The sequence below is a fragment of the Artibeus jamaicensis genome, unplaced genomic scaffold (assembly GCF_021234435.1).
Source record: "Artibeus jamaicensis isolate MK-2021 breed Jamaican fruit bat unplaced genomic scaffold, CSHL_Jam_final contig_3126, whole genome shotgun sequence".
NCBI classification, from domain to species: domain Eukaryota; kingdom Metazoa; phylum Chordata; class Mammalia; order Chiroptera; family Phyllostomidae; genus Artibeus; species Artibeus jamaicensis.
Window position 1 is genome coordinate 19,658,753 of NW_026521723.1, and position 18,342 is coordinate 19,677,094.

Here is an 18,342-nt window from a genome sequence, read left to right on the forward strand (position 1 = left end):
CGTGTTGTTCTTGCTTGAATCCGTCTCTTGGGAGTGAGGCAAGACTAAAGGAACCAACTCTGAGGGGAGGGGTTGGGGGGTTGACTTGGGTCTCTCACTGGTAACAGCTCCAGCTGGTCCTTTTATGTTGAATCCAAACCTGCCTTCTGATAAGTTCTTTTGGTGTTAATTTTGCCCAGTGAAAACAGTAGGATAACAGCCTGCTACGTCTTTAGTGTGAAACCCTCTGCTAGGTAAAGATTAAATGAATTCTGAGATTATTAAATGGCATATTTTCCTTGGCAGCCTAACTTTTGATGGTTTAAAGGTGCATAAATAAACCAAAAGTATTAAGCATAATGCTAATTTTCTAACTCAGTATCTGTTGGACAGTAAGAAACTTTCTTTGTTAATTTCCACAAGTAAATTTCAGATTCGAACACCTACTTAGCGCTTAGATTTTATCAGATAGTATTGGGTTGGCCAAAAAATTCATTGGGGCTCTGGCTAGTGTGGCTCAGCAAATTGAGTGCCAGCCTGTGAACGTAAAGGTCTGTGGTTTCAATTCTCAGTCAGGGCACAGGCCTGGTTTGCAGGCCAGGTCCCTAAGAGGGGGCTTATAAGAGGCAACCGACTGATGTACCTCTCTCACACATCGATGTTTCTTTCCCTCTCTTTCTCCCTTCCTTCCCCTCTCTCTAGAAATAAATAAAATCTTTAAAAAATTCATTTGGTCTTTCCTATAAGATGGTTCTAGTAGCACTTAGTTGTCTTTAACTTCATTAGAAGCAATTTTGTTAGATTATGACAACTATCATATCATTATGCATTAAAAAATCAAAATTAGTGAATTTTTTAAAATGTATTTTATTGATTATGCTATTACAGTTGTCCCATTTTCCCCCCTTCACTTCCCTCCACCCTGCACACCCCCTCCCACCCACATCCCCCCACTTTAGTTCATGTCCATGGGTCATACATGTAAGTTCTTTGGCTTCTACATTTCTCATGCTATTCTTACCCTGCCCCGTCTATTTTGTACCTACCATCAATGCTACTTATTCTCTGTACCTTTTTCCTCTCTTTCCTCCTCCCAATTCCCCACCAATAACCCTTCATTTGATCCCTATTTCTGTGATTCTGTTCCTTTTCTAGTTGTTTGCTTAGCTTGTTTTTGTTTTTATTTTAGGTGTGGTTGTTAATAATTGTGAGTTTGCTGTCCTTTCATTGTTCGTATTTTTATCTTCTTTTTCTTAGATAAGTCCCTTCAACATTTCATATAATAAGGGCTTGGTGTGATGAACTCCCTGAATTTGACCTTATCTGAGAACACTTTATCTGCCCTTCCATTTTCTAAATGAAAGCTTTGCTGGATAGAGCAATCTTGGATGTAGGTCCCTGCCTTTCATGACTTGGAATACTTCTTTCCAGCCCCTTCTTGCCTGTAAGGTCTCTTTTGAGAAATCAGCTGATAGCCCTATGGGCACTCCTTTGTAGGTAACTGCCTCCTTTTCTCTTGCTGATTCTAGGATTCCCTGCTTAATTTTAATCTTGGATAATGTAATTATGATGTGCCTTGGTGTGTTCCTCTTTGGGTCCAACTTCTTTGGGTCCAACTTCTTTGGGACTCTCTGAGCTTCCTGGACTTCCTGGAAGTCTATTTCCTTTGCCAGATTAAGGAAGTTCTCCTTCATTATTTGTTCAAATAAGCTTTCAATTTCTTGGTCTTCCTCTTCTCCTTCCGGCACTCCTATAATTTGGATGTTGGAATGTTTAAAGATGTCTTGGAGGTTCCTAAGCCTCTCCTCATTTTTTTGAATTCTTGTTTCTTCATTCTTTTCTGATTGGGTGTTACTTTCTTCCTTTGGTCCACACTGTTGATTAGAGTCCCAGTTTCCTCCCATCACTATTGGTTCCCTATACATTTTCCTTTATTCCACTCAGCATAGCCTTCATTTTTTTCATCTAATTTGTGACCAAATTCAACCAATTCTGAGCATCCCGATCACCAGTGTTTTGAACTGTGTATATGATAGGTTGGTTACCTCTTTGTCGCTTAGTTGTGTTTTTTTCTGGAGCTTTGATCTGTGCTTTCATTTGGGCCTTTTTTTTTTTTTTTTTTTTGTCTTGATGTGCCTGTTATGTAGTGAGGGGCAGAGCCTTAGGTGTTCACCGGGGTAGGGCAACCCACATCACTGGTTTCTGATGCTGTATGTGGGGAAGGGGTCTGAGAGGGAACAATGGTGCTTGCTCCACTCTCAGCCAGGTTTTAGTTCCCCCGCTTCCCACAAGCAAACTGGGCCCTCCTGGTGCAAGTTCCTGGGTGGGTGGGTACATTCTAGGACCCTGTGGGTCTCTCCAACGAACTCCTATGAGGCTGGGAGTTTCTTCCAGCACCTTAACCCCCACAGGTGTTTTCAATCAGTGGTTTGAGGCTGTATTTCCCTGCACTAGGGCCCTGAGTTGTCTGGGTCCCAGCCACCAGCCACCTTGTGCACCCCACCCCTCCACAATCTGCTGCCTCATTGGGTCTTTCCACCTCATTGGGTCTTTCCATGCTAGGCTGCATTGCTGCGAGTCCTCTCCTCCCAGCTGCCTGTCTCTGCCCCTCCTACCGGTCGGGATGAATGTGTCTATTTTAACTCCCTGGTTGTCAGACTTCCATACAGTTCGATTTTCTATCAGTTCTGGTTGTTTTTGTTTTTAAATTGTTGTCATCCTCCTTTTGGTTGTGTGAGGAGGTACAGTGTGTCTACCTATGCCTCCATCTTTGCCGGAAGTAAAGTTAGTGAGTTTTTCTGTAGCCATTTTCTGTAACATTGAAGATGAAAGAAACACGCAACATTTTGGTGTGTTATGCTTTATTTCAAGAAAAGTAAAAACATAACTGAAACACAAACAAAAGGTTTAAGCAGTGTATGGAGAAGGTGCTGTGACTAAATGGATATGTTAAAAGTGGTTTGCAAAATTTTATGCTAGAGATTTCTTGCTGGATGATGCTTCAAGGTCAAACAGACCAGTTGGAGTTGACAGCAATCAAATCAAGCCATTAATTGAGAACAATCAATGTTATACAATGTGAAAGATAGCCAAAATACTCAAAATATGCAAATCAACAGTTATTGCTAAAAATGAAGACTTATTTTACAGAAAAAAGCTAAACTTTTTAGCCAACCCAATAGATGCTTTCACATACAGTATTTATTTTATTCCCCCAAAGTCTTGTGAGGTAAGAATTATATCCATTTAATTTTCTTATCCCCATTTTAAGGCTGAGGAAACTGATGCTCTGAGTACAAGCATCCTTGCCTGAGGTCACTGGGGTCACGGCCCTCAGAGCAAGCAACTAAATCTTGGTCCCTTGTGTCACCAAGCCTTTTGTTCTACCCACTACAGAACATGACTCCTAATTAATATTACTAATTCAAGAACATATCAGCCAATCTGTGACTCCCCGTTATATTTCCTTCTGGCTTTGTTTCCCTTCCTATCATAGTTTTCTTTTGACGATCTGTAGGCTGAGGTCAGAGCTGCTGCCCATGCAAACCAGTGCAGATGATGCACCCAGGCACCAGGGGTTGATAGGGGAATAAAGGTGCCCTTCCCAAGCCCAGGAAAACACCACCTGTCCTTGTAGTGCAGCTGGTAGAGGGCCACAGTTGCTGCGTCATTAATACAGACATCTTGACATTACTCTTGCTGTTGCTGTTAAAGTGCATTGCCAGACACTCCTTATTGCCTGGAAGTGTTCAGCCACCAGCATGTCAACTCGGGCTTTACAATAAAAGAAAGAAACAGAAAAGGAGAGGGTTGCTGTCTAATTTGCCCCTCCTCCAGTGGTTAACTTAGGGCAAGGCTGAGTATCAGGGTGCACTGAACCAAGGTACAGTGATACAGTCAGTAAATGTTACCTTTACCCCCAATCTAGAAAAACAGGTCATTTACCTCTTTTGAGTAAAATACTTGGAAAATGTCATTTGGTGGTAAACATCTTTATTATTAAGGGCAAATACAGGAGAGTCTGATGATGAACACAGACTGATAAAAGATGACGGTTAAATAAGACAACATCAAGTGATACTCAGAGTATTAATAATATTTGGCTGAAAATTACAGGAAGGGTACAGTGCATGTTTAGTTCAGTAAATGTGAAGGGCAAACTGACCCCAGCAAGCAGCCCCTGCTGAAACAAGCCCACCTGGAGCCTCTGATAGGTCTTAGTGGTGTACTCTCAGCATCTCTAGGGCCAGATTCTGAAACTTGTTTGGTTTTTAAATCACCTGAGGTATCTGCTGAGACTGCAAATCCTGGCCCCTCCCCAAAAAAAGTCAGATTCTGTAGCTCTTAGAGGGGTGCCCAGAAATCTGCATTTTCAGCATCTCAAATGATTCTGATATCCCTGATTCCCACAGCCACTTGGGACTTTCCTGGGCCCCAGGCCCTTTTGCCTTTGTGGGCCTCACTCTACAAGAAGTATTAAAAATGTACTTTGCAGTTGCATTGATACACACATGAATATAATCAAGGCTGGAAAATGCATATGTATACACACACAATTTTAGAAGAAATGAAAACCTTTTTTTGGGACCACTAAAAGCCCGTGGGCCCTAGCCAGTGTGCCGGTGTTGGCACCTGCTGACGCCCGGATACGGTGACTTTAGGTGTATGCTTAGTTTGTATTCTTTAATCCCTCAGGCCCCAGAGGGTCAGTGCTTTATTTAATAATGGATTTCAGGTAGGGGACTTCCGGCCAAGATGCTGGCATAGGGGGAAACACTGCGCCTCCTCACACAACCAAAATTAAGGACAACAAAGATTTAGAAACAAAAAACACAACCAGAACAGACAAAAAATTGAACTGTATGGAAGTCCAACAATGAACCATTCATCCCGACTTGTACGAGGGGCAGCATTGTGGCAGGAAAAGGCGGTGGCCACCAGGCCTGGGAGCACAGGCGGCTCGGGGCTAGCAGACCCCAGGCACCGGGAGGAAATAGGCAGAGCCAGTGAGGCATGCAAAGTGGTTGGCTGATCACGGACACACATTCGCACACAGAAAAACTAAGCAAAAATGGGCAGCTAGACAGACCTCGCAACCTAAGGCCCCAGTGATGGGAAATAAAGCCTAAAAGCACCTATTCAAAAGGTTCCAGGAGAGACTCCCAGCCTCACAGGAGAGTTGTTGGAGAGACCCGCAGGGTCCTAGAATGTATGCAAGCCCATCCACCTGGGAACCAGCACCAAAAGGGCCCAATTTGCTTGTGGGTAGCAGCAGAGGAGACTGAAATCCGAGAGAGCTGAGTAAGTGCCATTGTTCTGTCTCTGACCCTGCTCCCACATACAGTGTCACAGCCCTGCAACTAGGTTGCCCTGCCCTGGTGAACACATAAGGCTCTGCCACTTATACGTAACAGGTGCAACCTGACCAAAAAATTATGGCTCAGACAGAAGAACAAATCAAAGCCCTAGAGCCAATACTTTTAAGCAACCAAGAGATAGCCAACCTGTCATATGCACAGTGTGCTCACAGAACTGGTTGATTTTGGTCGCAAATCAGATAAAAAAATGAAGGCTACACTAAGTGAAATGAAGCAAAGTATACAGGGAACCAATAGTGATGGAAACAAAACTGGGACTCTAATCAATGGAATGGACCAGAAGGAAGAAACAACCAAACAGAAAAGAATAAAGAAACAAGAATTTAAAAAAATGAGGAGAGGCTTAGGAACCTCCAGGACATCTTTAAACATTCCAACATCCAAATTACAGGGGTACCAGAAGGGGAAGAGGAACAGCAGCAAGTGGAAAACTTATTTGAACAAATAATGAAGGAGAACTTCCCCAATCTAGCAAAGGCAATAGACTTCCAGAAGTCCAGGAAGCTCACAGTCCCAAAGAAGGTTGACCCAAGGAGGAACACGCCAAGGCACATCCTAATTACATTAGCCAAGCTTAAAATGGAGAGAATCCTAGAAGCAGCATGAGATAAGGGGACAGTCACCTAAAAGGACTTCCCATCAGACTGTCAGTGGATTTCTCAAAAGAGATCTTACAGGCAAGAAGGGGCTGGAAAGAAGTATTCCAAGTCATGAAAGGCAAGGACCTATGTCCAAGAATGCTCTATCCAGCCAAGCTTTCATTTAGAAAATGGAAGGGCAGATAAAATGCTTCTCAGATAAGATCAAATTCAAGGAGTTCATCATCACCAAGTCCTTATTATATGAAATGTTAAAGGGACTTACCTAAGAAAAAGAAAATTAAAAAGATGAACAGTGAAAGGACAGCAAACTCACAGTTATTAACAACCACACCTAAAAAGCAAACTAAGAGGACAGCTAGATCAGGAGCAGAACCATAGAAATGAAGATCACATGGAGGGTTAGCAACAGGGGAGTGGGAGAAGGAGAAGGGGGCAGAAGGTACAGAGAATAAGTAGCATAGATGGTAGGTAGAAAATAGATGGGGAGGGAGAAAATAGTATAGGAAATATAGAATCTAAAGAACTTATGACCCATGGACATGAACTAAAAGGGGGGAATGTGGGTGTGCAGGGTGAAGGGGAATGAAGGGGGGGGGAATGGGACAACTGTAATGGCATAATCAATAAAAAAATAATAATAGATTTCACTCACTCCAGTGTGCTCATCCGAGAAACGTGGGGTGAAGCGGGGCCCCGGTATATGGGTGGCTGACAGCCTGCCCCTTCCACTCTCTTTTCTCACCCTTTGGCCCCCCCTTGCAGATAGCCAGCATCTCTTGCTGTGTCGTAATCTCTCTTCATATGAAGTCAGGAAATTATCTCCTACTGCCTGTTTACACCTAGAATCCATTCACACCAATGTCTTAAGTCTGTTTCCAAGTTTCTGCACGTCAAAGTCTATTACCTCTGAGTTCAATGCTTTGTTTCAGAACAATTTCCAAACATCTCTCACCCCAACTTACACTAAAAAAAGCATTTTATATTAGGCTCAGTACATACGTAGATATAACTGGAAAGTTTTATGAAGTACATTTACCTTGAAAAAAGACTTTTGGTGTAAAGTTTCACATACTAATATTTACTATTGAATTCACTGAAATTACCTATTATGTTTCATTTTTTTAAGAAATGCTGGTCTCTTGCCCTAACTGGCGTGGCTCAGTGGAATGAGCATAGGCTTGTGAACCAAAGGGTTGCTGGTTTGGTTCCCAGTCAGGGCACCTAGGTTGTGGGCCAGGTACCCCCTGGAGGGGTATGCAAGAAGGAACCACACATTGACATTTCTTTCCCTCTCTTCCTCCTTCCCTTCCCCTGGTTCTAAAAATAAATAAAATAAAATTTCTAAAAAAAAATGCTGGTCTTACCCATGGAATTGATTTTAATGCATCACTAATGGGTCACAGTCTGAAACTTGAATAACAGTGGTCAACAGACAAAAAAAATATTTGAACACAAAGGTAAGTCTGTTTCTGCAATAGAGACACATCTACCAAGGTTCACAAATATTGTCCCTTCCTTGGCTACAACATCCCTTGCCCCAATGTATTTGGTGAAGTGCTGCCAACAAGGTCTGCTTTTTAAAATAATCTCCTTGGTCTGATATTTAATGAGCATTTGCCATGTGCTGGTGAATGACCTAGGCTCTGTGATTACAGCAATAATCGGAGTCCATACCCTCATGCAGTGACATATGGGTTAGGGAAGAAAAACAGCAATCAAATTAATAGGTAAACATACAGTGGTCAGATGGTGGTGAGTGCTACAGACGGGTTTTTTCCAGACCTTTCTTTTCCTGGTTATGTTCATATAATACCGCCCTCCCTCCCTCTCTCCTGGAAAGCACATACTTTCTTTGGATTTATTGACAGCCTCAGCCTGAAGACTGAGAAGGATGTGGTCAATAGCATCTTTGTATATCTTTTGGTATGTATTTGTTTCACAAATAGTTACACAGATCAATATGCTTTTCTAATTTCTGAATTCTTACTTAGTTATGGTAACAATTAATCCCCAGATCTTCTTGCAAACGTGGGATAATTTCACCAAACCAAGGTTTGAGTCAGTAGCACCTGGGCCTTTTTATTCCCGGGACTGGTATTCCTACATGTTCTGGTTCCTTCCATTTTGGTCCCCCACCTACTTTTCTCCTGACTGGCCTGGATGACAAGGATTAATGCGAGAATCCTGCTGGGGTTAGAAGTGTGATCGCTTCAGGTCAAGGCTAGAATTTACCCAATGGATGTATTAGGCCAAGAGTCGGCATCTTTTCTTTCCTTTCTCTTTCTTTCTTCTCTTTTTTTGTAAGGGAATAGAAAGAGTTTCAGCTTTGTGGGTCACAGAGTTCACTACTTAACTCTGCCACTGCAACCCTAACCGCCACCGGCAATATGTAAATGAATCGCACGGCTGTGTTCCAGTTAAACTATCACAGAACAAGCAGCAGGCTGACCCCTGCTTAAAGCTGATGAAGAGACTGTTTCCTGTTGAGAACATTTGGGGCTTACATTTGAAATGGGCCGAAGGGATGAGAGAAGAAAGGAAAAGGCACGGAAAGATGGCCTCACAAATAACAAAGGGCCAATTTGGCCAACAAGCAATGTGCATGCAAAAAGGTGGCAAGAGATGGATATTTAACTAGGTAAGAATAAGTACATTTACAAACACATGCAAACAGACTTTCTGCTTTTTCATCTTTTATTTAAAAATCATACTACATAAAAATATTTTAAAATATTATTTAAACAATCATTTTCTATTATAGTCACAAACTTCTTCCTTGTATCAAAAGCTGTGCCACTATTTTGGTTACCTGCGGATGCACCAAGCAGTCCAGCAAGTCATCTGTAGAAACGCATGCTTGAGATGGGGCCCCAGTGCTGTTTGAAGCAACTGGGTCGACAACTGCATTCTCCCTTCTACTCATCATGTGTTGCTCCTTGGTGCAGTGTAATTTTCCAAAGTGTTCTCCATCTTTGCCAACCAAGTCTTTACCATCATTTTTAAATATGTCTCCTCTTTCTGAAGGTGGTTCTTCAGAACTTGGCAGTACAGGAACCAGAGCAGGGCCAAAGGGACTTGCTGCCTTCTGTTTTGCTGTTCCCAAGGTTAAGTTCTCGCTACCTGACTGTTCTACCTCCGTGAGGTTGTGCATATTCAATTCTTCCTTTTTCGTGCACTCTCTGTTTGTTCTGAGTGCTTGGATTTCTACTGTCTTAGATGCTCTGTAATGATCGAAGAAGGCACAAACGGCTCTATTTAAGTAGAGGCAATTGACTTCATGAGATGTGTCCTCAACCTAAGGAAAAAGAAGAACCTTTTAGAGTGGTTACACAAACTGGAAAATAAATCTGGCCAGGGTTGATGTCTCACAGGAAGCTAACAGTCATGATGGAAACCAGAAGCAGCCTACTACCTCGGTTGGGTTTAACCAGGCTCTGGTACCGTGCGGCTCCTCCGCGGTTTTCAGGGCACAGACAAGCGTGCGGGTGATTGCCTCTTCTACCCGGGCTTGGTGGTCCTCTTCCTAAGTTGTAAGAAAAACAAAAAAAACCCCATCAACAAACTTTTTCATTTGTCTCTGTCTCATGGCTTAAAACAGAGAGTAGAGTCTCTTAATTATGTGCACTGTGCTCATTAAGTTTTGTTACCTGAGGCATGAATATGTTGGCAAACACTATTTTTACGTATTAACCATCATCTGCCATCTAGAAGAGCTACAGAGTATTTCACTAACCACATTTAAGTATATATCCTGTCTGTAAGGCACAGGCCTGGAGTAGAAACCACCCTGTGATGTTTTTCTGATCTTTTCCATTCTCTGACATGTTTAAGCAAAAAAAAAAAGTTATATATATTGAGGAAAATCCCTACTGATTTTAATAAGCTAATTGTTTTAGGAATGGGAGAAAAATTATAATAAATATGCTTAGCCACAAGAATGAGATGGTTAAACATGTATATATGTTTTATTTATTTATTTTTGAGAGAAGGGAAGGGAAGGAGAAAGAGTGGGAGAGAAACATCAATGTGTGGTTGCCTCTCATGTGTCCCTTACTGGGGACCCAGCCTGCAACCCAGGCGTGTGCCCTGACTAGGAATCAAACTGGTGACCCTTTGCTTCACAGGCCCATGCTCAATCCACTCAGCTACACCAGCCGGGGCTAAATGTGTTTTTTAAAATACAATAGGTATAATCTATAGCATTAGTGACAAATTACATTAAAAATCATTAACTTCTGTTCATCAAAATATACCATTAAAGAAAAAATATGTCAAAACATATAATTGATATGAGATTAATATCTAGAATATACAAAGAATCTGCACACACCTCCATTAAAAAAATGACCCAATGTTTTTTGATGGGCAAAAGACAGGAAGACAAGCATTTCAACAAAAAACAATTATATGACTAATAAGCCTATAAAAATATGCTCAATCTCACCATAATATGAGAAACGTAAATTGAGAAACCCAAGAAACTAGTTGAAGAAGGTCTGACGACTCCGAGTGGCCGGGAAGTGTGCACTGACAGAAATCGTACACACTGGTGACGGGAGTGCGAATGGACAGAGCCGTGTGGACCTCGCGCTGTCGCTATCCCGTGAACTTGAGCATCACACACCCTACGGCCCAGCAATTCCACTCTGGATATACGCATATTTTCTAGAGAAACCCTTGCACATCTGCACAAGAATATTCTATTTATACAAGTAAAAACTTATAAAAAATCCAATTATCCATAATAGAACAATGAACCAACTGTGGTACATTAGCACAAGATAATATACCACAGTCAAATGAATGACCAGCTACATGTGACAACACAGATAGGTTTTAGAAAAATAATATTAATTTTTAAAAAGGAAATCTTCACAAAGGGACACCACTTTACACCAGAATGGCCAGGATGTGGAGAAACCAGAATCTTCATACACTGCTAGTGGGGGTGTGAAGGGTACAGCTGCTTCGGAAAACAGTCTGGCAGTTCCTCAGAAGGTTACACATAAAGTTACTCTATGTGACGGCCGATTTTGTAAGTCAACTTGAGTGGGTTTGGGTGTGCAGTTGCTTGGTCAAGCACTAGCAGAGATATTGCTGTGAAGACATTTGTAGATGTGATTAACATTTACAATCAATTGAATTTAAGTAAAGAACATTGTCCTGAATAATGTGGGTGGACCACATCCAATCAGTAAAAGGTCTTATGAGCAAAAACCAAGGTTTCCTGGAGAAGATGGAGTTCTACCTCAAAAATGTAACAGAAACCCTGAGTGAGTCTCTAGCCTGCTGGACTGTCCTACAGATTTCAGACTTGAGGCTGCCACTTCAACTCTTGTTTGAGTTTCGGCCGGCTGCCTTAACTAATACATCATATGACCCAGCAATTCCACTCCAAGGTGTGCATCCAAGAGAAATGAAAACACATGTCCACAAAGACCTTGTACCTGAATGTTAGCAGTAGCATTGTTATTCATAGCAGCCAAAAGCAGACGCAACCCAAATGTCTACCAGCTTTTCAGTAGATAAACAAAACATGATATGTCTGTACAATAGAATACGTTCAGCCATAAAGAAAGAAAGTACTGATACATGCTACTACATGGATGAATCTTGAAAACGTTATGCTGAGTCCAAGATGCCAGCCAAAAACCACCACAGTATGATTCCAGAACTAGCAAATCTAAAGGGACAGTAAAAAGGTTACTGACTGCCTATGGCTAGAGAAGAAAATGGGCAAGTAACTACTAATAGATATGGGGTTTCTTTTTAGGGTAATAAACAGATACCAAATTTGATCTGGGTACGGTTGCACAATTCTGCGAATATGCTAAAAACTACTGAACTGTAAACTTCAATGGATAAATTCCATGGTATGTAAGCTGTATCTTAATAAAGCCATTATTTAGAAAAACACAAGCAACACGGCGGCATAGATAAACAAGGTTTGCCTCCTTGCACAACCACATCAAAATTACAACTAAAATATAGAACTATCAGAACTGTCAGAAATAGAGTTGAATGTAAGTCCAACAACTACGAAATTAAAGAAACCACATCCATCTAGACTGGTAAGAGGGATGGAGATGTGGAACAGGTTGGTCCTGCATCCACGTGCGATGGATAAAATTTAGGAGGGATATCTTGGGAGCAAGGAGCCCCAGCTCCACACCAGGCCCCCTGGCCCAGCGTTCCAGTGCCAGGAAGATAAGTCCCTATAATTTCTGGTTGCAAAAACTGGCAGGGATTGAGTCAGCGGAAGAAATTTCTGGAGTCCCAAGCAGCTCCTCTTATGGGTTCTTTACTCAGCTACTCACACTCACTCCCTCTGGGCTCTGGCACCATAGTAGCAGCTTGAAAGGCACCAGTGGCAGACAGAGAGGAACCGAAGTATCTGGCATCAAGGTGAGAGTAGGCAGACAGCTCTCTTCCAGACAGAAAGGCGAACAGAGGCCACTGTTCCTTTTCTGAGCCCTCCCCGCTTGGAGCCACAGAGGAACAGGCTGGTCCCATATCTAAGACTCCATCAACCTGGCTAACACTGTTTGTCCCACCCTGGAGATCCCCAGAGACTCTGTCCCACCCAACATACATGCCTATCAAAGCTGCTTTTCCATATAAATGGCTGGTCTTGGCTCATGCTACACAACTTCCTAAATCCTATCAAACAAGCGGCAGCCAGCCTCAGTGAGGCCCTGGCCCCTGTACCTCTTGCTCTATGGTCCCAGGCTTGCCACTAGAGGCAAAAAGACTCGATTCACAGCTTGGTTTCACCTGGGAATCTCCAAACCCAGCACAAGAAGCAGCCTTCTAAAGTTGCTTCATAGCTCAGGCAGGGTGGCCCTAAGCAAAACACAGGCAGGGGCTGACCCTGGCCTGCACCATCTGGGGAACCCCAGAGCACACCCAGTGGACAGCTACAGACCACACCGGAACATCACCACCCTGCCCCTGTACAGCTGATCTTCCAGAGGGCAGAGGTTGGTAGTCAGTGGTCACAGCCATTCCTTGCAGCTGACTGGCCTGGGTAAAACCCTCCCAGTGACCTGCCAATGACAATCAAGGCTCAACTACAAGAGAAAGGTGTACTCAGCCCACATGAAGGACATACCTCAAGTACCCAGCTTGGGTGATAGGGGAGGCTTTGCCACTGGACCCTACAGGACACCTACTACATTAGGCCACGCTATCAAGATATGGAGCGGTTCTACCTAATACATAGAAACAAACACAGAAAGGCTGCCAAAATGAGCAGACAGAGAAACACGGCCCAAATGAAAGAATAGCTCAAAACTCCAGGAAAAGAGCTAAATAAAAGGAGACAAGCAATATCAGATGCAGAGTTCAAAACACTGGTTATAAGGATGCTCAAGGAACTTAGGACCTCAATAGTATAAAAAAGATACAGTCAGAAATGAAGCATACACTAATTTACATAAAGAACAATTCACAGGGAAACAACAGGAGAGCAGATGAAGCCAAGAATCAAATCAATGATTTGGAACACAAGGAAGCAAAACAGAACCAATAAGAACAAGAAAAAAAATGTCCCCACGCGCCCCCCCCAAAAATATTGCTGGTGTAAGCAGCCTTTAGGTCAACTTCAAGTGGTCCAACACTCACATCATAGTGGGGCCAAAAGGAAAAGAGAAAGTGCCCAAAATTGGAAATATATTTGAAATAATAATGGGAGAGCTTCCCTAATTTGGTGAAGGAAATAGACATGCAAGTCCAGTATGCTCAGAGTTCCAACCAAGATAGACCCAAGAGGTCCACTCCAAGACACATCGTAACTATAAGGCTAAAGGTTAAAGATAAAGAGAGAATCTTAGGAGCAGCAACAGAAAAGAAGTTAGCTACCTACAGAGGAATTCCCATAAGACTGTCAGCTGATTTCTCAAAAGAAACTTTGCAGACTAGAAGGGAATGGCAAGAAATACTCAAAGTCATGAAAAGCCGGGATCTACAGTCAACATTGCTCTACCCAGGAAAGATATCATTTAGAATCAAAGTGCAGATAAAAGTGCTTCCCAGACAAGAAAAAACTAAAGGAGTTTATCATCACCAAACCATTATTATATGAAATGTTAAAGGGACTTATTTTAAAAAAAGATCAAAATTATGAACAAAAAAATGGCAGTAAATACATATCTATCAACAATTGAATCTAAACACACAACCAATAAGAACAAGAAGCAAACAAGAACAGAGACAGAAATCATGGATATGGAGAGCGTTTTGATGGTTGCCAGATGGGAGGGGGTGTGGGGGAATGGGTGAAGAGGTGAGGGGATTAAGAAGCATAAACAGGTAGTTACAGAATAGCCGTGGGAATGTACAAAACAGTACAGGAAATGGAGTAGCCAAAGAACGTATGCGTGACTGACAGAACATGAACAGAGATGTGGGGATTGCCTGAGAGGGTAGAGGGGGGCGAGGGGAGCATAGGGGAAAAAATCAGGACAACTCTAATACCATAATTGATAATACAATAAAAAAATAAAAATAGTAATAAACACAAGCCCAGAAAACTACATTAAATATTATCTGATTTGCATAAAGCTAAAAAATATGCAAAACTGAACAGTATATTTTATAGGGACATATAAATACATATTAAAACTTTTTGTTTAAGGAAGATAATGAAGCTAGTGAAGGACTCAGATATGGGACAGGATGGGAAAGCACAACACCAATGCAAGTTTTCTGTAACGTGCTAGTTTTAGGGTTGGGTTCACTGGTATTCATTACATTACCCTCATATTGAAGATATATATGCTATGTATTGCGGGGGAACTCCATCCCACAGAACTCCCCCAGCTGCCATGGATGAGAATAAAACTACCAAAACATGATCCGCTTGGGGAAAAAAGGCTGGCTAATCTCTCAGAGGAGAAGAGTCCTGAGCACCTTTTTCCTTGGGCTTGTATTGAGTTTAGCTTGTATAGGGATACATATCAAATAAAGAAGATATGGTTTACAGATAACATTTCTGGGATCACAATGGTCCTTTTGAGTCAGGGTCTGGCAGACAGAGTGACACCAATCGGCCATAAAACCCGGGGAAACAAACTCATTTTGTGCTTGGACCCTAAACATTTAGTATACATTGACTTGAGGGCATTCTTGGTAAAGCAGGTTCCACAGGATTTAGTGCTTTCTTTCTTAGGCCTGATCAGCCCCGGGAACTGCCGATTCCAGCACAGGGCTGCACCCACCTCTGGCATTGTTTCAGGTCTGAGTCAGGCGGGGGAAGCAAGGCAGCCAAGTGATTAGAAGACTTTTTACAGATAGAATGAGGACTCGGGCTATGACAAAGCCAAGGGGTTAGGGTATTTTACCCCTTTTCTATAGTCCCCTAAGTCCTTCCCTGATGGTCCCTTCATAACTGTCCTGTCTTAGGTTGTTCCTTCCTTGAGAAATCTTGCCTGTCATTTGCTATCCAGCCATCCTCCAGGGGCCAAGAAGGGTGAAGTAAAGGGGGCAGAGGCTGCACCCCTGCCAGGAGGGTAAGTTTTGTCTCCTTATTGTCTTATGGTCCCAGGATCTCTTTGCTTAGCCCTAGCCGTGGGACCTTCTCACCTGTTGGTAGGGTTACAGCTCCTGAAACCAGGCAGGACAGTTCCCAACAACATATATATTCTTCTATATGTATGCATATAATAAATACATAATAAAGAAAAATTATGAAAGTAAGAGGATAGCCTTTAAAAATTAACAAAAATATTTCCCAAAAAAGTTTGGAAAAATACTGATTAAAAAAAATATTTTCCAAAAAAGTTTGCAAAAATACTGATTAAATAAATATATTTCAACACTAAAGTAGTAAGAATATAAAATGAATAAAAAAGGCACCGGTGGGAAGAATCGAGAATTTACTTTATACCCTTGGGCATATTAGAACAGACAGAATCTACGTATCTTTTACAGAAAAACTGAGAAAAAATGACTACTGCACCTCAGTTCAGTAGAACTGAACCAGTATCTACTTTCTTCCAAATCAAAGTGACTCATGACAGGAACACCAGAGCCTGGACTTGGCTCGAGCTGATGAGTATGGCAGACAGGCTTTAAGAGCTCAGGGCTTTTGGGGGCTAAATTCAGCAACAGAAAGGAATTCTAGTCCAGTGCTTGTAGAGACATAAATAAAAGCAATACATGACAGAGAAAGATATAATTACTAAACTTCTCTTCTGCACTCTAGTTTTTAAAGAAAGAATGAATGGTCTTCAAACTGATGTATACAAAAGAAGTTCTGATACCAATCCTCTGGAAAATTCTAGGAGGGACAACTACAACAGATGGTATATATGGTAACAAGCTTTAAAAAGACCAGGGTGAAGGCTTTCAAACTCTTGAAGCTGTGTGAATTCAAATCTAAATAAAATATGTACAAATAGTATTCTACAGTACATTAAAAAATAACCCATTAAAATCAAGTGTATTTGTTCCAGGAACTAAGGATGGATCAATTTTGGGAAACCCACTGATATCATTTACTGCAATACTAGATATTTACCAAAGAGGAGTATTGTATGATCATCTCCAAAGATGCTTAAAGGGCACTCAACAAAATTCCACACTTTTTCTTGATTTTAGGAAACAAAAAAGTAATGAAATAGGAGTTGAAAATACTTTACATGATAAAATATATACACAACTTGGCCCCAAATCCAGAATTTTATATAAAGAGAAAGCACTAGAGAAATTCCCTGTAAAGTTAAAAAAAAAGACAAGGATGCCACTTTCTACCTAATATTTATTATTGAATTTGAGGTATTAGGCAATGTAATCAGATAAAAGAAATAAAAGAGTAACAAGCAAACAAATAGGAAAGAAAGAGGTAAAACTATTTTAATTTTTAGTCTGAGAGATAAATGAAAACACAAGATGGTCAATTAAAAAAATCACTACATGTGGATAAAATAATTCAAATGAACACATCCAATAGCCTTCATACACACAAATAATATCCAGTCAGATGATATAATGAGAGAGAAGATTTGACTTAACGAAAAAGATAAATACTTAGGGATAAACCTTAAAAAGAAATATGTAAATGCTATGAGAAGAAAACTTTAAGTCACTACTGGAAATAAAGAAAACTAGACTTGGACAAGTAGGGAGGTATCTCATTCTTGGATAGGACAAGTTAATGTCATATAAAATTTAATATGGATTGAATAAAAATACCAATTGGTATTCATCCATGAAGCTAGACGAATTGATTCTAAAGATTACAGGAGAAAAATAAAATCAAGAGGAGCCAAGGAAGCACTGCAAATGAAAAGCTGTAAGTTAGCCCTACAGATATTAAAAGCACACAGTAAGATCTCTCTAAATAATTAACGAGAGAAGTGATGAAAGAATGTGAAGACCAATGGAAGAAAGAGACCCAAGTACAGATATCTAGTATGTGATGAGGTGACATTTCAAATCACCAGAGAAAAGACAGACTTTAAAATACATGATGGCCCTGACAATTCTATTGTCATTTAGTAAAAGATAAAACTGGATCTCAACCTTATAGCATATGCTAGTAGAAACCCCTAAATGAACAAGAGATCTAAATGTTGGAAAAAAATCCAAATTCTAAAAACATTAGAGAATTCCTTTATGACCTAGAAGAGAGACGAGTCTGTCTCATGACAATTCACACACCAGAAACTGTAAAGTTAATTTTAACAGCACATGTTACTGGTGAGGCTGTGGGAGAAAGCAGCACTCTCATTCACTACTGACGGAAACGCAAAATGGCACAATCACAGCAGAGTGGAATATGGCAAAATCTAACAAAATTAAAGATATCTTTACCTATGACTTGATAAACCAACCAGTGAGGCTCTACCCTGAAGACACACTTCAGCAAGTATTAAACAACATTTTCACAAGGTTATTCACTGGCATTATTTGTAATTATAAAAGATTGGAAACAAACCAAACATGCATCCATATGGGAACTACTGAATCAGCAATGGTGCACCCAAATAAGAGGGTACTTATACAGCTAGTGAAAAAAAGAGATTTTTCTATACTACTACAGAAATTATTGTACTATAATAATATCCTGATTTCGACTGCAAGTCAAAATCAGGATACTATATATATATATATAATATATATGTTATAAATATATGATATATAAAAATATATTAATATGTAAATAAATATATAATAGCAAATATACATGTGTGTGTATATATATTCCCAAAGAAGGCACACAGGAAGGATGAATTAGGAGTGAGTGAGAGTGGATCCCCACAGGGGACGAGCGAAACGGAGTGCAGGGGGCAGGGATGAAAGGAGCCTTCTCTGAATACACCTTTCAATATAATTTTGATAAGTTAAATGTTTTCCATGTCCAAAATACTAAATTAGATCAA

At 40.9% G+C, this 18,342-nt stretch overlaps 1 protein-coding gene across 2 annotated transcripts in view; it reads right to left on the minus strand.

The window, feature by feature from the left end:
• Nucleotides 1-8,644: 8,644 nt before the first annotated feature.
• The window catches only part of HSPBAP1 (HSPB1 associated protein 1), a 49,569-nt gene continuing 39,871 nt past the window's right edge, over nt 8,645-18,342 (minus strand). For both annotated transcript variants that reach the window (XM_053663139.1, XM_037132358.2), the window contains 2 exons: nt 9,372-9,482; nt 8,645-9,254 (listed from right to left, as the gene is read on the minus strand). In XM_053663139.1, the coding sequence (XP_053519114.1) occupies nt 8,721-9,254; nt 9,372-9,482 (645 nt within the window). In that variant the 3' untranslated portion in view covers nt 8,645-8,720. The remainder of the gene's footprint in view (nt 9,255-9,371; nt 9,483-18,342) is intronic.